The sequence below is a fragment of the Strix uralensis genome, chromosome 22 (genome assembly GCF_047716275.1).
Source record: "Strix uralensis isolate ZFMK-TIS-50842 chromosome 22, bStrUra1, whole genome shotgun sequence".
Lineage (NCBI taxonomy): Eukaryota > Metazoa > Chordata > Aves > Strigiformes > Strigidae > Strix > Strix uralensis.
In genome coordinates, this window is record NC_133993.1 from 9,638,842 (window position 1) to 9,661,351 (window position 22,510).

Below are 22,510 nucleotides of genomic sequence, written 5' to 3' on the forward strand. Positions count from 1 at the left end.
GAATCTTTATGGCAAAGAGAACATTTAGCAGCTTTGAACGTTTGGGCTTCTCCCTTTTACTCAACACAAGCACTCTAGACCCTATAGGGAAAAACAGGGCTGAAGCCCTAAAAATCAAAGCGCGGTTAAGAAACAGGAATCCTAACAGCTGTCTAATTTCTATAAGTGACAAGCCCACGGCCTGGGGCGGGGACCCTCCGCTGCCCTTGTGCTGTACGCTGCCCCCGGGGGGGGGGGGGGCCCAGCGACCCTCCCCACCTTCCTCCTCAAGCAGTTCCCCAGCCCATCAGTGGGAGAAGACAGCGTTTGCATGCAGGCTGCTGCGTGTGCCGGCCCAGCGGCCCAGCACGGCGCTGGCTCGGCGGCAGTGACATGCTCCGAGTGTGGTAGGGGACGCAGATCGAGTGTGGTAGGGGACACAGATCGCACTGGTTCTGTTAACCCTCTCCAGTTCCACACACCTCCCTCCCGCCCCATCCCTAAAATCCTAAAGCTCTACATGCCCCCCCGCCCCCCCCCCCCCCCCCCCCCCGCCATCCCATCCCCGGCCCCGAGGCATCACAGCTCCTCCACACGTACAGTAACGGTTGTGAGCCCCCTCTGAGCTTCCTCGGACTGGAAAGGGTTAATGGAAGTCACACCACTTGTGTTTCCATGTGTGCACTGGTCTGATCTAGGAAGGGATGTTGGTTAATCTGGAGTTAAGTCAGATTGAATCACACACACCGATGTCAAAACTGGTTCAGGAAAAGGAAAAAAGAAAAAAAAAACAAAAAACAAAAAAAAAAAAACCAAAAACCCAACTACCTGAAATCACAGAACTTTGGAAGTTCAGAAAAATGTCTCTCCTATAACTTGTTTTAAGTTCATTTGCTTAAATCTCTTTTCTTATTTAAAGCCAGTTCCTAACAGTAGTTTTTTTCCACCTCTGCCAATCTCACCACCAGTGATGCCAGCTCGTGTCCTGCGCTCAAAGGATTCCAGGTTGTGGAAGGCGCCGGGCTCGCCAGTGCAGGGTGCGCTCGTCCCCGTCCCTCCCCGCAGGGAGCCCTCACCATCAGCCTGCAGCTCCCGCAGTCTCTCCCGTACACTGACCGGCAGCAGTCACGTTTGTTTTTTTTTTTTTGAGAAGATATATCGGATAAGAAGGCATGAAAGTTCCTCTAAGTACTTCCAGGCTCAGCCCTTCTCCAGTTCTCACTTGAGCGAGTGTCCCACTCCTCCCGCGTCGCCGGCCCTTCACTTCCTCCGGTCCTTCTGTTTCCGCTCCTGCCGCCGCGCCTGCTGGTCGGCCACGGCGCGAGGTATCAAAATGACGCTGCCGTCGCTGGCGTACTGCAGGGCGTACTGGCTGGGGGAGTAGGGCTGCCCGTTCTCGTCCCGCAGGCGGCCGAACACTTCCTGGTAGAGGTTCTGCACCTTTTGCTTCATCTGGCGGATGGATTTGAGGAATTCCACCTTCTCCCTGAGCAGTTTGGACTTGTCCCGTTGCAAGTCCTCGACGTCCCGTTCCAAGTTGAGGATGGTGTCCAGTTTCCTCTTGCGGCAGTTCTGGGCAGCCATCTTGTTCTTGCCTCGCCTCCGGATGTCGCGGATCAGGCTCAGCTGCGCCTCGCTGAGCTGGTACTTGGAGAGGAGCTCGTTGAACTCCTCCACGGGCAGGTTGATGATCTTGTCGTTGGTGAAAGGGATCTTCATGGCTCTGGCTCGATGCTCGTCCCTGCTCATCTGTTTATCCAGGAACTCGGACGGCTTCTCCTTGCTGCTCTTCTTCCCCGCGCTGGGCAGTTTGGGCTCCTCGGGGTCCAGCGCCCCCGGCGCCATGTTGTAGGTGTGGTTGTGGCCAACGTGCTCCAGGTAAGGCAAGTAATGGAGCTGCGACGGGTCCTGGTAGCTCATGCGGCAGAACTTGCTGTACTCTGGCTGGTATCCAACCGCCCCTTCCGCTTCTTCAAAGTCCACGTTTTCAGAGTCTGAGCTGTAGCCGACAGCTCCTTCCTCAGAAAACGAGGAGGAGGAAGAGGATGAGGAGGAAGAAGAGGAGGAGGAGGAGGCTTCTGAGCTGCTCAGAGAAGCAGGACTGTGGCCAGAATCCAGAGAAAGACCTGAGTCGGAATCAAACTCCTCTTCCAGCTGCGAGGCCTGCACCGGGTTGAAACCTTCTTCAATGGCCAAGTCCATCAAGCTGATCTCGTCGAGCATGGCTTCGTCTAGGAGACCCCCCAGCGGGTCGGGCAGCTCGGGGCCAGCCGTCTCGTTGACCGTGCTGTTCAACTGCGGAGGGAAGAAGATGCCGCTCAAGTTGGTGGAGCCAAAGGTGCTGTTGAGGCCGGTGGAGTTGTCCGGCGCCAGCTGGAGCAGGGCCGAGCTGCCAGCCATGGAGGGGCTTTCGATTTCCGAGCTGAAGAGGGAGAAATCCTGTGAGCAGCTACCCAGAGAGGCCTGATGCAGGCTGACATTCTGATTGATGGGAGTGTTCGGAGCCAGGCTGTAGTTAGAAGTCAGCAGGTCTCCGCTCGTGCTGTTGTACAGGGTTTCAGCAGTTGTGTTGTTCACTTCCATAGCCTGGAAGAGATGCGGAACAGCTCGGTGAAACGAGCCGCGCTCCAGCCCTGCCTTCGCTCCCGGTGCGTGCCAAAAAAGAGACCGGAGAGCGCTGCTGGATCCCGCGGCACGAGCTCTCCCCGACAGCATCCGCCAGCCGCAGGAGGGTTAAAACAGCAGCAGCAAGCGCCGCACGGGCAGCACAGCGTCACCGCGCCGGCGGGGACAACGCCAAAGCAGCTGCGACCAACCCCAAACCACGACTGTCCGGGAATCGGGCACTTGGGGACGAGCCATCGGACCTAAATTTGACAGAGCAACGACGCGCGGCTGGAGGGACAAACGCCTTCCCGGGATTCCGCCTCAAGCTCACCTGCATTTCCATGATAGACATGAGGTCCTGCCACTGCTGCTCCAGATCGAAGGGCGACTCGGTCTCGGCGAGGAGAGGAGACAGCAGGCTGGTCTGGATGCCCGCAGACCTGCTCTCACCGGACACGGCTTCGCTCAGGGTGGAGACATCCGCAGCTGGAAACTAACCACGTGAGGCAGAGTCAGTCCCCGGCTGCTCGGCCGCGGCCAGGCAGCCAGCAATCCCCAATGCCCTTCCACCTCCGCGCGGGCAATCGCTTCTCCTTTGTTCAAAGCAAACCGGTTGCGGCTATTCCTCCACAGTTCGCTATGAACTAATGAGAAGCAAAGCAAGTCTTTTAATTAATTGTGACCACCCGCCTCCCCCCCCCCTCCACCACCGCTAGTTTCGCAGGCACGATGCCTGGAGCCTCCTTAAGCAGCCTAACCCAATTTACTCCCGGTTCTGCGGTCTGGGTTTAGGGGTACAAGAGGCAGTGAAACCCCGGTGAGCAAGCGAGGCAGAGCCGCCGCTGCCTCCAGATCTGCTGAGGGGCAGAAAATGTCGCCCCATCCGCTCACCTCTGAATTCTCCCCGAAAGGGAAGGTGGCCTCCAGCAGCCTAAGGCACTCCTCCAGGGACAGGGCTGTCTGATCCTCCGCACCGGGCACCTGATGTAAAAACACAAGCAATCGTAGCCGCGGGATTAGAGAGGTGGTGATGAGAAAAGAGCTCCTTACAGCAGGGTTTTATTACAGCGCATCCAAAAAAGAGCCAGAGGCCCCACCCAGTGCTTCGCAGGCTCCATCCTCCTGCTCAGAACGGCCCCCCCCCTCCCCGAGCGCAGCGGGGAAAGGAAACGTGCTGCCTGTGCTCCCGGCGAGCCTCACCTCCTGCCAGCACAAGGACTCGGCTACGGGCTGGAGGGGACTCTGCGCCTGCCCGCGCCACCGCCGCCTCTGCCAGACACCCGAAAGACACAGCAAGAACCAGCCGCCCTCGTCCTAGCGTCCTGCCGACGGCGACACGGCCGTTCCCCTGCCCGCCTTCGCTGCGGCTCCCCGGCCCAGCAGGCAGCCTGCGCTTTCCCAGCATCAAATCCTCTCGTCCACCCGGGGAAAACCCTTATCCTACGGCTCAGCAGATCCCCGGGTGAAAGTCACACGCGATGCCGCTGCGCTCCGCCTCGGCGGGACCGCGGAGCCCCGGGACGCTGCATCACGGCGGGCGCAGACCCCAGCCCGGCCGGCCCGGGGGGTGTTTACCTGCGCAGGGAAACTCTCCCCGGTCTCTCCATCAACTAGTAGGTTTCTATCCAAGCCCTCATTCCCTCCGCTCCTCCAGCTGTCCCCGCGCTCCCTCCCATCGCTCAGCTCTTTGTCCACTTCGCTCTCTTTCTGACGGTGGCTGTAGTCAAAAATCTCTCGCCCAGCGCCGAGATCAATATCCTGTCTCCACAGGATGTCAATCAAATCGATGTCCTGAAAGACAGACCAGATTTTCCTTCAGCCCTGGGCAGGGTCCCCACCCACCGGCCCCTCCCAAGGGACCCCCCCCCACCCCCACCATCCCCCCCAAAGCCTGACCCGCAGCCCACCCGCCGGGCACCCTGCTTTCCCTCGGTGACCCGGGGCCTTTCTGCTTCCCGGGATCCCCGAGAGCGGCTCTGCGGGCTCTGCATGGCGGGCGAGGCCGGCCCTTCCCTCCCCACCGCCCATGGCCGCCCGCCCGCCACCGGGAGAGGCGGCTGGGGCCGCCCGGGCCCACGTCGCGGCGGTGGCTGCGCCGTGGCCGCCTTGCATCAGCCCGTGGTGCCATCCCGGCCATTTGCATAAGGGGTGGGGTGCGCCGGCAGGAAAATCCCCGCATTTCCACCCACCTGATGCAACTTGAGCCGCCACCGCCGGCCCCGGGCTGCCCGCAACCCCCCACCCCCCCCCCCTCACCCCCTCCCCGGGGCACCCCCGCCGCCCACGGAGCCTGCCCTGCGCCCAAACCGCCGGTCCCCGCCCCGCAGCCCCCGCCTCCCGGCAGCCTGCGCCGCCGCGCCGCGCCTCCCCCGGGTCATCCGCCCCCCCCCCCCCGCTCTGCTACCCGCCCCGCTCCCTCCCTCGCCACCACCGGCCCGGCAGCATCCCCGCAGCACCGGGGAACGGCCGCCCTCCCTCCACCGGAGCGGCCCCGGTACCTTTCTCATGTCCCCAGCTGCCGCCCGGGCCGCGGCACACGCCGATCATGGTCCCCGGGGGAACGGGGCGGGGGGGAGGCGGCGGCGGGGCGGGCTGGCCGGGGCGCGGTGCCGCGCACGCATCGCCAGCCGGGGCGGCCGGGGAGCCGCGCTCCGCTCCGCCCCACCGGCCACAGGTGCCCGCGGCCCCGCTGCTGCGGCGGCAGGAGCCGCCCCCGCCCCCCCCGGGAGCGGTTAGCTGCTGCGGCGGCGGCGGCGCCCCCCGCTCGGCTGGGCCGGGCTCGGCTGGGCCGGGCTCAGGCTGGGCTCGGCTCCCGCCGCCCTGCCCGGGCCGGGCTGCGGCGCGCCCCGCCCGCCCCTCCCCCGCCGTTACCTTGGCTGCGGCGGCCGCCAAGCCCCGCCCCCCGCCCCGCCCCGCCGGGCTGCGGCGGCGCCGGGCCACGCCCCCGCCCCCCGCCGCTAATGGCACCCGCCAAGCCCCGCCCCACGCCGGGCGGCGGCCTCGACCAATCCGCACCGCCGAGGGCCACCGCCCCGACCAATCAACGACGACGACGGCCGCCGCCTCAACCAATGAACGACCGCGCGGCGCCCACCGGGCCGCTCCCCCGCCCTGGCGCAGCGGGGCCGCCCCCCCCCCCCCCCAACCCCGGCCTCGCCCTGCGCCGGCGGCGGAGGAAGGGGGGGGGGGGCTCATCCCAGAGCCCGGCTGCGCCCCGCCGCGGAGAGAGGGAGGGAGGGAGAGGAGGGAGGGGAGGGGAGGGGAGGGAGGAAAGACCGGGGTGACCTTGGCTCCCGCCCCCCCGGGAGACCCCGGCCCGGAGAGAGCGACACCCGCCCCCCCCCCCACCCCCCCGCCGCGCCCCGGTCAGTCAATTGGGCGGGGCGGGGGGGGGGGGGTGTTAAAGCACAACCCCCCGCCTGCTCCTCACCCCCCACCCAGACCCCCACCTCGGGCACAGCCCACCCCGAGAGCCAGCGGGAATCGCGGCAAGGCCAAGTGTAAGGAGATTCTGCCCCCCCCGCAATCAATCTTGGGATTGGAGGGGGGGGGGGGGCTTTGTCACCCCGGGCCAAGGCTGAGCACCAGCAGCTCATCACATGTCATGACGGCCGCGTATTTTTATCCTCCTGTTGTGGAAACGGCACCGGGCAGCGGTGCCTCCCGCCTTCCCCACCCCCAATGCTGCAGAGGGTTTAAACCGAGCTTTGTCTTTAGGCTAAGGAGGAGTGGGCACCCCTGGGTTAAAAAAAAAAAATTAAAAAATAATAAATAGAATTCCCCATTTTGGATGATTCCCCAAGGCTGCCGCTGCAGCCCACCCCCCGGAGCCCTGCACCGCGCCCAAGGGCGAGCTCCAGCTCCTAAAATTATTAATAATTCCCCCAGCAAGGTCGCGCCTGGCCCACGCGACCCGCGGGGAGTCGCAATATTTTAAGCGCTGGGAAAAGTCATGGAAAAATTTAAACCCCGGCCCTAAAGCCATCTGCATATCGTCATCGTCCACCTAACGAACGGGTTGGGGAGGGAGGGGGGGGGGGGGAAGGATTGAGCCCTGCAGGTGCTTTCCAGAGGCAGCAGCTGCCGGGAGCCGCATCGCTCGCACAATATTCCCGTCGGAAAGGCTGGGCGGCTGCTCAGCGCTTACCGGGGAGTCAAGATTCCAGACAAAGACACCAAAAAAAAAAAAAAAAAAAACCCAAACCCCCAAAAAAATAGAAAACCAACCCACTAGGGGAACGCTTTGAAATAAGACTTGGTGCTTTGAAGTGTCACAGCAGCAGCGAGTTCGGTCTTGCTGGCCCTGGGGTGGGGAGAAGAGAGGGTGATGTGACGGGTGACGGTGTGACGATGTGACGTGGGTGTGCGAGGCCGGCTCGGCAGCCGGGATTTCCTGGCGCTGGGTGCCCGGGCGCTGTGCCCCCGGCAGCACAACGCACCTTGCAGGTGCTGTAACACCCTCCCCTCCTGCCCAAACCAAGCGTTTGGGGGGGAAAAAAAAAAAAATAAAGACAGAAAAATTGCTCTACTCTCCTGTCCAAACCAAGTGTTCAGGGAAAAACAAAAAGGAGACAGAAGAATCACCTTCCTCTCCTGCCCAAACCAAGCGTTTGGGAAAAAAAAAAAAAAAAAAAAAGGCAGAAGAATCACCCTCCCCTCCTGCCCAAACGAAGCATTTGGGGGGGGTGAAAAGAAAAAAAAAAAAAAAAAAGAAAAAACACCCTCCCCTCCTGCCCAAAGCAAGTGTTCAGGGGGGAAAAAAAAATACAGAGACAGAAAAATCACCGTCCCCCTCCTGCCCAAACCAAGCGTTTAGGAAAAAAAAATTAATAGAGACCTGAAGAAGAACAGGGAGGCCTGAACACCCGCGATAAAGGAAGGTGCAGAGCAGGATCTCCCCACGCGTCCCCGAGCGGAGCGAGGCCGCAGCGCGGAGGAGCGGGTTTCCCACCCGCCATCGCTCGGCCTGGCCGGGGGTTTCGCTCCCGGCGCGTCCAGCCTGAGCCGGCCGGGTCTGCAGCTGCACCCCGCGCGCGGGTGTGACGGGATCTAACGCAGGGCTGTATTTTAAGGCAAAAATAAACAGGCCTCTGGAAAACAGTTACGGGCCTCTCGGCGCTCAAATCTGCAGAGTTTCTGGCTAAAATCTGCGCCCGGTTTCTCTGTTCTGCGCTCGAAAGGCTCCCCAGGCCCGACGCCCTCAGCCTGGGGAAGGGCGGCGAAGTCTTGCACGGGCTGTGCCTGACTTTGTAACAAGGCGTTTCATCAAATTCTCCCCCGTTCCCAAGACAGGGAACTGCCCCTCTCGATTTATCAGGGAAAAAGCTGAACGTGTGAACATTCGCCTTTCTGTTCCGCGACCCAAGATCCTCTCGTTGACGCCTCCAAGGTCGCCGGTTGTAAACCCAGAGCGGGGTTTTCACTCTCACGAGTGAAACCTCGCGAAGGCCTCCGGAGCCAGGAGATCCCCGCAGGGAGGGGGAAGCTCCAGCCGAGGCACCATCCGCGCTTCCCGCGGCAGCATCCCGCCGCTCATCCGTCAATAACTGAACGTGAAACAATCGTCACCTTTGTCTCTCCGGCCCGCACGCGTTCACACCACTTTCCTCACTCCCTTCCCTGCCTGCTGCTGCGCCGAAGCCACATGACAAAAGCCCGAGGCATCCGCGACAGCTGCCCGCCACGCTGCCCACCCCTCGCGGCAGGGGACAAGGGTGGCAGCAGTTGAATTTGGCTCCCCCCCTCCCATGCCCAGCAGCTCGTCCGAGAGACAATTTATGAGACGCAAGAACGACGCTGGAAGGACCCGACGCTGCAAAGCAGCACTGAACATCCCCCACACCACGGCCAGGGAGACGCCGAACATGCCGTGACAAAGAGAGCGGTGCCAAAAAGGAAAAAGAGCAGCAGCTCCCGGGGACCAACATTGCATCACGGCCTCCGAAAGGTTGTGCTCAGACAGAAAAAATAAACCACTTTCCAGTTCACCTCTCCCCACCCGTGTGTGATGAAAACCAAGCAATAAACATCTCCACTGGATGAACTCCAGAGCCAAGTAACCCAACCGCCCGCTCGACACCTGGGATGAGGCTGTTACCCAATGCCCCTGTTTATTTCCCTGCCTGGTTTTATCGGTTTCACAACACAAAGCTATGCGCACAGGTTGAAATGCTGACCCCAACCCTTTCTCCCTCCTTTCACTGTTACTTGCAGACCAAGAATAAACCAAACAAAATGGAAAAAACCACCCCACACATACCTCTGGAGCCTTCTAACTGAACCATAATTTAGTATTACGCCATTCCCAGGCAGGGACCCACTTTTCCCAAGTGCTAAACATACACGACGTACCAAGTGCTGCTCCCTCGGATGGATCCCAGAGGGCAAGAGCCCCCCCAAGGGCTCCCTTCCCCCTCCCACGCCAGGCAAAAGAAGATCCTGCCTACCTCTTTGGTCAGGTCTCCGTTCACCGGGGCAGCCACCGCTCCCAAATCTTCCAGTTCTTCCCCAAAGCCCTGCTCAGCTCCGCTCTCCCTCACCCCGTTGTCAGGACTGCTCCCATCCTGCAGGCCGCTGCCGTTCTCTAGGGTGATGCCGGCGCTGGGCTGGCTACCGGACACGGAACCTTCGGGGTCTCTGTGCACCAACCAGGCGTTGACTTCGGTGGTGGGCACCTGAAACCTGTCCAGGGCCCTCACCTGGTTGAGCAGCCTGCGAGCGGTGAAGTAATAGTCCAGGTCTACGCTTTTTGGGTGGATGCCATATCCATCCAAGGTGTTACGCAGGTTATGAAACTGGGTCTGGGTGTAAGCGGAGCTCTGGCCAAGAATGATCTCCCGGAGAGGGGGGAGCTGCGAGTTCAGGTAGGTGTCCACGTCCACACGAACGCCGATCAAGCTGAGCAGAATGGTGAACTGGATGAGGCCTTCGGTGAAATATTTCTTCAAAGAAAGCATTTCTGGTGGAGGAGAAAAGAAAACGGGTGGAGGGTTTGGGAATTCGGAAAAAAAAAAAAAAAAAAAAACAAACCAACCACCAACAAACCAAACCACCAGCGTCAGATGAATTCTCCACACAACAGGTTGGTTGGGTTTGTCTTTCCTCTGCCCCACTTTCAAACAAACAAAATAAAACAACAACTTCGGCGTTCAGGTTATCGCTAAACAACAGGATAAAAGTTTAAAGAACGTTCAAGACTTTGGGTTCAGGACGACTTTGTTTTCCTGTTGAAATTCTGGAACTCAGTGGTCGGCCAGCAGAGTGTAATTAAAGATTTAAATCTCACGAAGCAACAAACTCTCCCCAGAAGACAGCCTCCACCCTCTCTTGCCCTTTTCTTTCCTCCAGAACCGCTTTATAACACAGACCATACAGCTCCATACAAAATCCACGTGACTTACTGTCCAAAAACTCCACATACAGCGACGTCCTCTCGCCCCCCCAATTCCCCACGCTCCAGGACCGGGTCTGCTCCCTCCCACAACCGGCTGCTCTTCCCCTCTTCTGGTCAGCGAAGCTTCTTGAATGAACCTTTTACAAGTCAAAGGTCCCGATCATGGGAAGGTCCAAAGACTCCTCCGCTCCTGGCCGCGATTTCATCAGCTGCTGAAATATAAACCAGAGAGCAAACGCGATAAGGGCGCCGACGAGGCACCACCCTAAACATTGCACATGGACCTACTACACCGGGAAACGGCGGGTTCCCCGCGCGCGGGGCGCTGAGGAACGGAGCGAATTTCACTCGAGAGGTGGATTTTCCTGACACAACACGGGCACAGCCACTCACGCCGCGGAGTTACCTCTGGCGACAATATTGTCCGTACTTCCCCTCCCTGAGCTATTCTTAGGCTGGTGCGTCAACTTCCCCCCTCTCTGAAGGAATCCAGCTCCGACTCCCTTTCACTCCTTCGCCCCGTTTCCAGCAGCTCTACAAAAACCCGTCACGGGCTCGCCACGGGCGGCAGAACAGACCGAGGACTCCCGGGTTCGCCCCTCCCGCCGCGGCCCCGGCCCGACCTTCCCGGGCCGCCCGCCCCCAGCCCGGCGGGGCGGCTCCCGGGAGGAGCCGCCAGGCACCGGAGCTGCCCGCTCTCTCCTCCCGGTGCCGGGGGGGTCCCAGCGCTACCGAGCAAGGGGGCGGCGGCGGGACCATGTGCCGCTCCGAACGCGCCCCCCGCCCCGCCCCGGGCCCTTTAAGACCCCCCCCCACGCCTCGTGACCCGCCCCCCCCCCCGCCGCGCGGCCTCGCCGTCCCCTCAGCACCGCCCGCCCCGCCCCGCCCCGCCCCGCAGGCCCGGCCCGCACCCCCCGCACCGCCGCCGCGGCCTCGGCCCCTCCGCCCGCCCCTCCGCGCCGCCGCCCGCCGCTACCCGCTCGCCGCCGCCGCTCGCTCCCGGCCCCGCCGCCGCCGCCGGCCCCGCTCCCGCTCCCCGCCCTGGCCAACCACCTCCCCCTCCCGCCTCGCGCGGCGCCGCCGCCAATCAGCGACCGGGAAGGGGAGGCGGGACGGAGCGACGGTCCAATGGAAGGTGGCGGTGAGGTGTTGCTCCCGCCCCCGCCGCCGCCTGGATGGGCAGGCTGAGCGGCCAATCGGCGCGCGGATAGCGCCGCTGGCCCCCGTGCTTGGCCCGGCGGCCGCGCGCTGGACCAATCGGAGAGGAGAAGCGAGCCAACACGACCCGCCCCCCGCGGCGATTGAGTGACAAGGCGCCCGCCCAATGGAACGAGAGGCCCTCGCCGAGCGACGGCGACAGCCGCCAATGAGACGACGCGCAGAAGCCTACCGCCCGTCTGGGCGCTCGACTGGCAGCGGCGCGCACCAATCCCTGCGACGCAGAGACACCGCCCCTTCGCCCCGCAGCCGTTGCCATGGCACCGAGCGCCCCAGGCCCCCAGAGCAGGGCGAGGCCTGGGGCCGCCATGGCGGAGCCTCCACCGCCCCGCAGGCCCCGCCACCGCCCCGGGGGTCCGCCATGTCCCCAGGGCCCCCGATCCCGACATCTCCTGGGCGTAGAGGGGGCTTCGGGCCTCCTCAGGGGGGCTTGTGGTGGGGGCACGGCTCCTCGGCCTCGCCCGCGCCCCCGGAGCGGCCCGCGGGCCTCCCCTGCGCTCCCGCAGGCCCTGGGGCCGGTACCGCTGCCGAGACACGACCCTGCCCCACGCTCGCCCACGGCCCTCGCAGGTCTCCGGCCCCGCGCAGGCGCGAGGCAGCCACCGGAGCCTCTTGCAGGCGGCGGGACTGAGTCAAAGCCGAACGCGGAGCTTCGCCTCGGGCCCTGCAGTGAGTCAGTGGCGGGGCTGGGAGCGCAGCCAGGGCATCGCCTGCTAACCCCGTGCTTTACTTTCTTCATTGCTCCAGCCTTTCGCTAATTAAAAGTCTTTCATTTCATGCTCCGGCAGCTGCCCAGTTGGCATACCCCTGCTCATTACGCCCAGGCCTGTTTTTGGGTTGAGAAAAGCGAGCTCTCCTGGTCGGCTGCTCCTCGCCCGTGGCGGTGGGAGCTGCTGGAGGTGCAAATGGTTGTGTCAGAGAGATGTAACGCCGTGGGGAGGGGGAGAGCCCGGAGCGGGGGACTCCGTGCCCCTGGGTGCTGATGCTTGGAGTAGGACGGGGCTCCCCGCCTCACAGACAGAGCTGTTGCCTTTGAGCTGCTCAAAACCACCTGCCAGGGACTGTCCGTGTGTCTGGCTGTCACTTGTCTGCCTAAAACAAGTCGCTCTGTCTGTGGGTCTCCCCACAAGCACCGCTGCTAATCATGGGGGAACCCGCTGCCCAGTTTGAGTTTGACTGAACAACCGAGGTCTCGACTTTCGATGCCTTTTGAGACAGTAACTACCCAGCAAAGGTGAGGGAAAGGCTGCAACTCATCCCAACCACCTCACCTGGTGCCTGAGGACCTGCGCTGCGCAGCCGGTGGCTCTGAAACCACTCGACAAAAAGCGCCAGGATCTCCTGTCAGAGCTGCAGGAGCAGAGGCAGAAAGGTGCTGCGAACGGCCGCAGGAACGGGGCCAGCGTCAGGCCCCCGTCCCGTCCTCACCTCTCCGGAATGATCAACCACCAGATCACCAAGAACTCCATAAACTATTTAAATAAATAAGCACGGAGTGAAGTCGGTGTTAAAACCGTCACCTCTGAGCAGGTTATTTATACCTTCCCCATCGATGGATCGACGCGGGCTTCCTGCCCAAATCAATGCCAGCACCCACGGGGCGAGGGGCAGCCCCTGCCAGACCTGGCAGCGAAGGTGGGCAGGTAGGAGGTAAGGGGAGGCGGGCAGCACCACCCCTGCCTGCTATTCCTGCAACACTGCAGCTGCCCGGAGCGGCCGCAGCTGCCAAAACCAGACACCCTCTTCCCTGCCCCAGAAACTCGCCGGGACAAACAGGATGCCAGAGACAATAGTTCATCTGAAAAAACGTGGAAAATGAGCGTGGGCTCCGACGCCTCGCAGCGGGGTGAGGTTTCCCAGCCGTGGGTGTCTTCCCAGGGCAGCGGCGTGAGCAGAAACCCCTTCTTTTTGCCAAGAAATGTTGGATTAGATGATCCTTGAGATCCCTTCCAGCCTAGTTTTCTGATTCTTTATGGCAAGGACCAAGCTTGCAGGCACAGCTGAGAGACAGGGGACAGGCTGAGCATCCCCGCAAACCCGGATAGCCCCAACGCTGCGAGCAGGGAAACTCCAGAGCATCCAGGGAGACAGGCACGACAGGGAAAAGGAACTGGAGTGGCCAGGGGAAGGTGGTGAGGAGCCTGGAAGCACCCAGATCCGAGCGATTTTGGGTCATGGGCTTGCCCTGCCCCGGTTGCTCCGTCTCACTAATCTCCTCCTGGAAAACAAGCCACAAAACACCCACAAAAGCCGGGGTGCGGCCCCGGCCCATGTCGTGCCACAACTGGCAATTTGCTGAGGCAACGGCGGCGGCCCCGGCACGGCCCCACTGCCAGAGTGGTTCCCTCTCAATCCCGAGAGCCGCCGCTCAGCACATTTCACACCGGGTGAGAAATTTGGGGGCGCTGCCATCCCCGAGGGGTTTGCAGTAGAGCTGCCTCCCTTGAGAGCTTTATTCGAGCACCGTCTCCCTGTCCCCCCTCTGCTGCACCCCACGGGGATAAACCGGCTGTATGGGAGCGTCCTAAAAACCTCCCCAGGGCTGTGGTCAGCCTCCTGCCAGCAACCCGAGCCGGGCTGCCCCTCGCAGGGTTATTTTTAGTGTGTGCCCCCCCCGGGACTATTTGGAGGGCTGGCAGGAGTCCCTGTGCCCGGCTCCTCGGGCAGGCAAAAGCCTTTTGGTGCCTTGTGCTGACGAGGGGGGGCATGGCACCCCTTCCCCACTGCTCCCCCAGGAATACTGCCCCCCCTCCACTTTCTTTTCAGCTGGTGGGGACACTTGGGGACAGCCTGGGGCAAGCAGCATCCCACTGCCCCCCCCCCTACCCCCCCTCCTTCGAGGCCCTGGCCCAGGCTCCCCTGTGGGCTCAGCCCCTGGGCATGGGTGGGTCGGGGGGGGGGGGGGGGCTGTGCCCCAAGGCTGGGATCACCTGTGATGACACCTAGTGGGGTACCGACCCCCACCAGCAGAGGCCAAATCCTGCATCAGGGATGTGCTTGGACCCACCGGTGGGACCCCACATTCCTAGGACCCCCCACCCGCCTCCCCCTGCTCACTCCAGGGGGGGCGGGGTGACCCCAAGTTAAATACAGTAGAGGTTAGGGGCGGGGTGACCCCCCTGTCCCACTGCTGAGCCGTCTTCCCCCTCTGGGACTTCCCTGAACCCCTTAATTCGAGGTGTGTGGGGGTCCCAGTCCCCGTCCCACCCCACTGCCCCCCGCCCCATCAGTCCTTTCCCAAAGGAGGTGCCTGTGTGTGGGAGGGGGGCACTGGGGGAACAGCCCCCCATGGCCGCACATGTGCCCCCCCCTGTTCCCCCACTGCCTCCATGCAGCACGCTGGGGTGCGGGACCCCCCCCGCCCAGGGGACACCGCCCCCCTTTCCCCCCGTGCTGCGGGAGGGGCCCTGAGCCCGGGGTGCAGGGGGACAAGGCTGTGGGTGCGGGGAGGAGTCGGGGTGCGGGGCTGGGGGGGCCGGGGCGGAGCGGGCCGGGGGGGGCGGGGTGGCGGAGTCATGGAGCCCGCGGGACCGGTACGGGACCGGGACCGGGGCTCCGCAGCCCCCCCGGGAACTTCGTGCGGCTGCGGCAGGACCGGGGGAGCGGGGAGAAATGGGGGAAAAATGGGGGGGACGAGACGGGAGGAAAAACAAGGGGGTAAAGAACATGGGGGGGGAAACGGGGGGAAAATCCACGGGATAAACAGGGGGGAAAAACGGGAGGGTGGGAAAACCGGGGGGGGATGGGGATAAATGGGGGTGAGTGGGGGGAAATGGGAGGGGAAGGGGCTGGTGGTGGGAGGAGGGGGGCAGAGAGGGGGGACCATGGTGAAATGGGGGGAGATGGGGGACAGGGAGTGGGGGAGTGGGGGGAGAGGGGAGAAATGGGAAAAATGGGAAGAAGAGGGGAAATGGGGAAACGGATCTGGGGGGGAATGGGGAGAAACGGGGTGGGGGCAGGACAGGGAGCAGGGGCACGGGACAGGGGAGCAAAGAGGGTCCCCAGTATCCAGACCTTGGGGGGGGGGGGAATCCAGGGTGGGCTGGGGGTGGACGGACCCACACGGGGCTGAGCCCCTTGGGCCACGGCCCCCCTCCCCCAGGAGCCCTCCCTGTACACCGTGAAGGCGCTGCTCATCCTGGACAGCCTCGGGCAGCGTCTCCTGGCCAAGGTGAAGCCCCCCCCCGCGCCCCCCCCCCGGCCTCAGCTTCCCCAGGGGATGCTGCCCAGATCCCCCAGCCCCCCAACCTCAGGCATCTCCCCGCTGCCAGGCTGAGGGGTCTTGGGGGGGGGCGGGGCCTGGCGGTGACCTTCGGGGGGGGCCCGGTGTGGGTTTGGGGGTCCTGGCACACACCTGCCCCCGCCCGACCCCCCCAGTACTACGACAGCACCTTCCCCACGGCCAAGGAGCAGGCGGCCTTCGAGAGGAGCATCTTCCTCAAGACCCACCGGGCAGGTGGTGAGTTGGGGGGGGTCCCTCTCAGGAGCTTTTGCAATCACGGGGGGGGGACACAGTTGCAAAAAATTTAATGCTGGAGTCCGGGGGGGGCTCTAACACTGTCCCATGTCCCCATGTCACCCGTGTAGGTGAGGTGGCCTGTCTGGAAGGACTCACCGTCGTCTACCGGAGCAGCGTCGACCTTTTCTTCTACGTGGTGGGGGGCTGCCAGGAGAATGAGGTACGGGGGCGGGGGGGGGGGCAGCCCCGGGGACCCCCGCGGCCTCGCTGACACCCCCAGTTCTCCTGCAGCTGATGCTGTCGGCCGTGCTCGCCTGCCTCCTCGACACCCTCGGCCACCTCCTGCGGTGAGTCCCCGGCCCCAAACCCCTGTGCCTTGAGCGGGGAAACTGAGGCAGGGCAGCAGTTTGTGTGAGCCTGGATGAAATCCCTGTCCCCTAAAACCCCGGCTGGGAGGGGTGTCAGTGCTCCTTTGGGGTAGTGGGGGGGGGGGTGGGGTCCGGGTCCCAGCACCTCCCATGGGACCCCAGGCCGTGACCAGGAGCGGGTGCAGCGACGTCTCCCACCCGCTCGCCCGCAGGAGGGAGGTGGAGAAGCGCTGGCTGCTGGACAACATGGAGGGGACCTTCCTGGTGGTGGATGAGATCGTGGATGGGGGGTGAGCTCCTGCTGGGGTGGGGGGACAAGCAGCCTGTAGGACTGGGGGTAGCAGGGACAGGGGGTGGCGTCGTCCCCCTGGGTGCTGGGAGGGGGCTGACCCCATCTCTGGCCCTGTCTCAGGGTGCCAAGGGGGAGCTGGGCACCCCGGGTTGCTGCCGTAGCTGCAGCTCTTCCTCAGGGCTTTGCACAGAGGGAGGGAAACTGAGGCACGGGGCGGTGGTGCCCGGGGGGGGGAACAGGAGGGAGCCATGGCGGCGGGGGCATCCCGGGGGGACCGGCACAGCCCCTCGCTGCTCCGCAGGGTGATCCTGGAGAGCGACCCTCAGCAAGTGATCCAGCGGCTGAGCCTGCGGGTGAGTGTGGCCATTCCACTCCGTGGCCTTCCTCCACCCTCCTCTGCCTCTCCCCACCCTCCTCATCCTCTCCTTATCCCCCTCTCCCAGGCCCCGGAGCCGGCAGCGTACGGCTTCGTCCTCTTCGACTACCTGGCAGGTGGCTCGGAGCGGAGGGACACTGGTGGCCATGAATAGGCAGCACCGAGGAGGTGTGACCCCTTCCCTGTGCCCGGGGGGGTCCGGCCGGGGTGGGCAGGGCTTGGGGTCGGGGTCCAGCCGCTGCCGGAAAGTTCCCAACCGTGGCAGCCTCATGGGCACCGCTCAGGATGGGTGCTGAGGGGCTGCTCCCTGTGTCGGGGCACCCACTGGGTCCCCTTCACCCCAGCGCCCCACTCCTGGTCCCCTTCCCTCCCCCAGGTTGATGCCAACCCTCTGTCCCAGCAGAGCGTGTCCCAGGTAAGCGCTTCGTTAGCCTCACTAATGAGGGGGTGGGTTGCCCAGTTTTACCCAGCAGGAAGGAGATGGGGGCACAGCCTGAGTCCCACTCCCGTTGTCACCCCAGCACAGGGTCCCACGCACCCCTAATTGCTCAGCACGAGGGGTACCCCCCCTTCCCCAGCCAAAGGAACCCAGGTGTCCAGCTGGGAAGGGCCCCCCAAGGTCAGCCTGGCCCCCGCCCCATCCCTGGGGTCTCATACCAGGTGCTGCAGCCCACCAAGGAGCACATCAAGCCGTCCCCGCTGACGTGACAGCCCTGGGGTGTCCCCTCGGAGGAGCTGCTTGGAAAGGTGGGACCCCAGAATCAGGGGGACACCGGGCAGCTGGACACACGGACCTTCCCCGGCATCCCCCTGCTCCAAACCCCCCACCCCAGCCTGGATCCCTGGGCCGGCTCCTCCTCGACTGCACCCACCACCTCCAGAGGCCCCTTCCCAGGTCTCGTATCCACCCCCAGAATTAATAATATCAAGGGAAAAATTAAGCCCTAATGAAGGAGAATTGATTCGCCGTTCCCGCTCGCTCCCAGCCGAAGCTGGCCATAAATAAAGTTTTCCTCCCCAATTTGGTGTCTCTCTCCTTCAGCTGTGTCGGGGTAGTGGGTCCCTGTGGGTACGTCACCCATCAAGGCCGGGCTTTGGGGGCTCTTTCGCTTTTTGCTGTGTTTTCTGTGGAGGAAAAGGCGACATTTATGGGGTTTTCTGTTAAATTGAACTCTCACCGGGTCATAATTTTAACCCACCACAGATCAACAGGGTCCCCACAGGGTGGCCTGGGGCTGGCAGGAGGCTGCGGGACCCCATCGTTGCGCTGTGGGTCTGGGCAAAGAGCAGAGGACACCCCCCCCGCCAGCCCTGCCCAGGGCGGGGATGGGTGCACGCAGCCGGGCACCCAAATGCTGCCCACCCATGGGTGCCCATGCGTGGGGCAGCTGCTGGGGTTGCACCCACGGGAGGGCACAATCTGCCCTGCCATGGTCATGCTGCACCAGCCTAGGGACCCTCCCACCTTGGCATCACCCCCTTTCTGGGATCCCCCAGCCTACAGACCCCCCATCCTGGGGCACCCAGCCTAGGGACCCCCCATCCCACCATGGCCCCTCCACCGCCTCTTGCGCGACGCTCCCTAACGCCGGGGCCGCAGCTCAGCTCTTGTCCGCCGCTCCCTGACGCGGCCACGCCTGTATTTGCATATCCCCACCCCCCGCGCCAGACGCACGCCCTTATATGGTGTGTGGCCACGCCCCCTACCCGCCGTAGCCCCGCCCCACCCCGCATGCCCCGCCCCGCCCCGGACTGCGCATTCGCGATCCTGCAGCGCCACCTGCCGGCGGTCACTGGGGGGGGGGGGGGCGCGACGCGGGACCCCCCGGAGCGGAGCCTCCGCCCTGAGACACCCCCCCGGCCCCGAACCGCCCCTCCGGAACCCCCCTGGACCCTCCTCCCTAAACCCTCCCCACCATAGCCCCCCCCGCCCCGCTTTGGGATCTCCCAAATCCTCGGGATCGCCCCACTTGGGCACCCCCAAGTTCTAGCGACTCCCCCCCCCCCCCCAATCCTAGGGACCCCCCCGCTGTGGGACACCCCACTCAGGTTTCCCCACCACTGTGGGTCCCTCCGGGACACCCCCCCCCAATGCACCCCACTCCCGGCCCCCCCCCCGGCTCTGCCCCCCCCAACCTCCCTTCCCACCTGCTCCAGCCCCTCACCCCGCTCCCACGTGGACCCCCAAGATGCGCGTGTGTGTGTGTGTGTGTGTGTGTGTGTGTGTCCTCCAAAACACCAGTGACCCCCCCAAAGTCTTCTCCGCCCCGCGACCCCTCCCTACCCGGCCCAGCTGCGGGGGCTCCCCCGATCCCGGGGGGCTGCGGGGGGCAGTAGAGGCGGGGGGGGGCTGCGGGGGGGGGCTGCGGGGGGGGGGCGGTGCCCCGGGCAGACGTTGATGGATGGTCTCCGGGCAGGGAGAGCAGCTGGCAGAGCCACCCGCATCCCCCGGGGGGGGGGGGCCCAGATGTCCCCACAGCCGGGACCCCCAACCCCCAGCACCTCTTTGTGCCCCCCGCCGCGGCCGCCTGCCCGGCCCTGGGTCCCCAAAGCCCCTTCGCCCCCCACGTCCCCCTCGTGTCCCCGAGGAGGGGACGGTCCCAGCCCAAACCGCCCCCCCCCGGGTCCCTCCCAGGAGCTCGCAGCCCCCCAGCACCGCCCCAGCCTTGCCCCCCCACAATGGCAACAAAGGGCAGTGTCTGGCGGGACCCCCCCCTTCTGCCCAACACTGGGGGCGGTGGGGGGCCACGGGGGCCAGGCAGGTGGTTGGTTTCTCACCCTGGGGACCCCCAGTCCCAGGGACCCCCCCCAACCCAGGGGCGCCCCAAAATCCACCCTGAGTCCCCGTCTGTTCCGGGCTGGGGGGGGGGGCTGCCCCATCATGGGGGGGCTGTTTGCCCCCCAGCTGTCCCTTGGGGAGGGGACCCCGGGTCCCCCCCCCCCTTCCCATCCCGGGCAGCGCGGGAACAGAGAACAAAGAGGAGGAGGAGGAGGAGCGCGAAGGCTCCGCGGTCCCCGGCCATGACAGCTGGTGCCCCCCAAGTGACACGGGGACAAAGGCGTCGCCGCAGGCCATGGGCCCTGGGACAAAGGGGCTTCACCCCCCGGGGACTGCGGGGCTGGGGGGGCCCCGAGCCATCACTCGTGGGGGACTGGGCACACGGGGACCGACCGGACCAGTGGGGCTTCCCCGGGAGAGCCAGGGCTGGGGGCCACCAGCCCCACGTCCCCGCTAGCTGGACCCAGCCCCATGCCACCCCCAAACCCACCCTGACCCCACGGCCATGAGACCCCGAAACCCCGGCAGCTTGTCCCTGTGCCACCCTGCACCCCGAATCCCGGCCAGTCTGGGTCCACGCCACCCCCGAACCATGTCACCCCCAAACCCACGTCACCCCCAAACCATGTCACCCCCAAACCCACGTCACCCCCAAACCACGTCCCCCCCGTCCCCCTTGATCCATCCCCACCCCAGCTGGCACCCCGAGTGCGTGGGGGAGATGATGGCGATGTCTGGGGGGTGCAGGGTACCGGGGACGGGGGGGGGGGGGGGGGGACACAGCCACGCTGGGGGTGCGGGGGGTGCTGGGGTGCCGCGGCGGCGGGAAGGGGATTCATTAGCCGGGGGGGGCGGGGGGGAGAGGTGGTTCCAGCGGCCGCCTTGATTGATGGCCTGGCCTCCATCTTGTCAGCCGGGTTTTGTCTCCCGGCCGGGGGAGGAAGGGAAGAGAAAGGGAAAGAGGAGGGAAAAAAAGACCCCGGGGCGGGGGGGGGCAGCAGGGGTTGGGGTGCTGAGGGAGGGGGCCCCTCCTCGCCTGTCCCCGGGCTGTCGCGGTGATGGATGGCCCGGCCGGGGGTGGCCACCTCACTGCAGCATCCTCGCTGGGGGGGGGTGTGTGGGTTGTGCACGGGGCTGGTGACCCCCCCCTCTCCTGTGGGGTTGGGGGCCCTGGAAGCCCCCAGAGACCAGCTTGGGGCTGGGGGGCAGTCCCCCCCCTCCCTGGCCACGTTGTGGGGCTGGGCTGCACACAATGAGCCCCCACTCCCCCCAAAACCCCCTGGCTGAGCCCCCCCAGGCTCATCCCACCCATGGGTGCTGCTGGACAGGGGGGTGACTGCCCGCAGAGCCCCCCCCCCACCCCATCCAGCCCCGATCACTCCCCCAAAAATACACCACGAGGATTTTTCCCCTCTCTGGTACCTCAACTCTCCCCCTCTCTCTATCTTCACCCCCTGCCAAGGCTCTGGAGGACCCCCCCAGCACCCGGGACCCCCGAAGCGGCTCTGGCGGGGGGTCCAGCCCTTGCCCCCTCCCCCCCCCCCCGCACGAAGCTGTCGCCCCCAGCCCCCGGGTGATCCATTCGTCCCCGGGTGCGCTGGGGCATCTGTCGCCCCGTTCCGTATTGTTTTAACGAGGAAATTTAGAGCCCATTAAGCAGCTGCAGTGTCTGCCCGTAGGAAAGCGCAGGCAGAATCGAGGGGGGGGGGGGGTCGGGGGAGTGAGGGGCAGGAGGTGTCAGCACCCCCCCACCCCCTGGAGACCTTCTTCTCCCTAAAAATAGGCTGAAAAGGGATGGAGGGGGCGAGGAGGGGGACAGAGGGATGCAGGGAAGGATGCAGGGATGGAGGGATTGGGGGGGGGGGGGGATGCAGGGGACAAGCAAAGGCACCGGATGGCGCAGGGACAGTCATGGGGACAGTTGGGGACATCGTGAGGGGCAGAGGGAATGGGGGGGGGGGGGGGGCCTGGGTTGGCCCCCCAGATGGTGCCCCCGCGCCGGCTCTCTGCTGCGCTTCGCAGCTAATTGAGTGAAATGGCTGTCAGCGATGTAATTAAAGGGGAGCGCGGGGCTCGGGCAGGCCTCAAACAGATGGAAGGGCCCTTAATTGGTAATTAAATTCCTCCCTGGCAGGTGAGATGGAGCAGCAGCCGGGGCCCCACAAGGCCGCTGGCAGCCGGGGCCCCCCCCCAGAGCCGCTGAGGGGGAGGCAGAGCCGGTCCCTGGCCCCATCGGAGCTGGGGGGGGGGGACACAGCCAGAGGGGGGGGGGGCTGGGACCCCCCAAACCAGCCTCATCCCTTTGTCTGTTGATTTCTGGAGCAAACCCCCAACCCAGGGCTGCAGTGTCCCCCCCCCTCCTGCGGCCCATCAGCCAGTGACAGTCACCCCGTGTGGGGGACAGGGACCCGCAGGGGACCCCCCCCCCCAGCATTTTGGGGGGGGGTGTCCTTGCCTGGGATTGGGTCCCCTCTGTCCCTTCACCCATCCCCGAGGGACACGGGGTGCGTGTGTGTGTGTGTGTGGGGGGGGGTTGGAAACCCACGCAAGCGCCTGCTGCCCCCCCCCCCCAGCAGCCAGGAGTGTGGGGGGGGGAATTTTATTTTTCTGTCATTAATGTCGGAGATAATGGGAACAGCAATCGGCGGCGCCGGCCAATATTTCATGCGCGATGGGATGGCGGGGACGGGGCCCCCAGACAGCGATATTAATAACGGCCCCGCGCCGCCGCCCTAACGAAGCGGAGGGGTGCGGGGGGGGGCACCGCGGGGTCCCCCCACCCTGCTGCCGACTCATTTAATTCCTCATTAAAGCCCCCGCGGTGCCACTGCCCCCCCCTCGCCAGCCCTGACCTGGGGGGGGGGGGGGGGGGGCAATGGCCACTGTGACCCGCAGGGCTGGTCAGGGAAGGGGGGGGGGGGCCCGCTGGGGTCAGGGGTTGGGGGGCAGCCCCGCGGCGGGGGGGTGTTAGTTCCAGTGGATAAAGGGGGTTTTATGGCCAGGAACCCCCCCGCCCCGCCCCGCGGCAGATGCCTTCCC

General features: G+C 64.8%; 2 protein-coding genes across 6 annotated transcripts; one reads left to right on the plus strand and one right to left on the minus strand.

The window, feature by feature from the left end:
• Positions 1-536: 536 nt before the first annotated feature.
• Positions 537-11,015, minus strand: NFE2L1 (NFE2 like bZIP transcription factor 1). 4 transcript variants are annotated; one of them, XM_074891867.1, is made up of 7 exons: positions 10,956-11,015; positions 9,987-10,191; positions 9,033-9,544; positions 4,162-4,377; positions 3,478-3,567; positions 2,918-3,079; positions 537-2,565 (listed from the first exon to the last, which is right to left on the minus strand). In XM_074891867.1, the coding sequence occupies exons 3-7, from the start codon at positions 9,540-9,542 to the stop codon at positions 1,240-1,242; spliced, it is 2,304 nt and encodes a 767-aa protein (XP_074747968.1). In that variant the 5' UTR covers positions 9,543-9,544; positions 9,987-10,191; positions 10,956-11,015; the 3' UTR covers positions 537-1,239. The 4 variants fall into 4 exon arrangements, with proteins under 4 accessions (XP_074747968.1, XP_074747970.1, XP_074747969.1 ...); XM_074891869.1 differs by having other exon boundaries at positions 9,987-10,188; positions 10,956-10,974; XM_074891868.1 differs by lacking the exon at positions 10,956-11,015 and adding an exon at positions 10,386-10,604.
• A 3,684-nt stretch (positions 11,016-14,699) lies between these two features.
• Positions 14,700-17,711, plus strand: COPZ2 (COPI coat complex subunit zeta 2). 2 transcript variants are annotated; one of them, XM_074891831.1, is made up of 10 exons: positions 14,700-14,730; positions 15,300-15,368; positions 15,575-15,656; positions 15,785-15,876; positions 15,948-16,003; positions 16,237-16,314; positions 16,618-16,669; positions 16,760-16,860; positions 17,069-17,107; positions 17,353-17,711. In XM_074891831.1, exons 1-8 carry the CDS (start codon positions 14,713-14,715, stop codon positions 16,844-16,846), a joined length of 534 nt encoding a protein of 177 aa, XP_074747932.1. In that variant the 5' UTR covers positions 14,700-14,712; the 3' UTR covers positions 16,847-16,860; positions 17,069-17,107; positions 17,353-17,711. The 2 variants fall into 2 exon arrangements, with proteins under 2 accessions (XP_074747932.1, XP_074747933.1); XM_074891832.1 differs by lacking the exon at positions 16,237-16,314.
• The last annotated feature ends 4,799 nt before the right edge of the window (positions 17,712-22,510 follow it).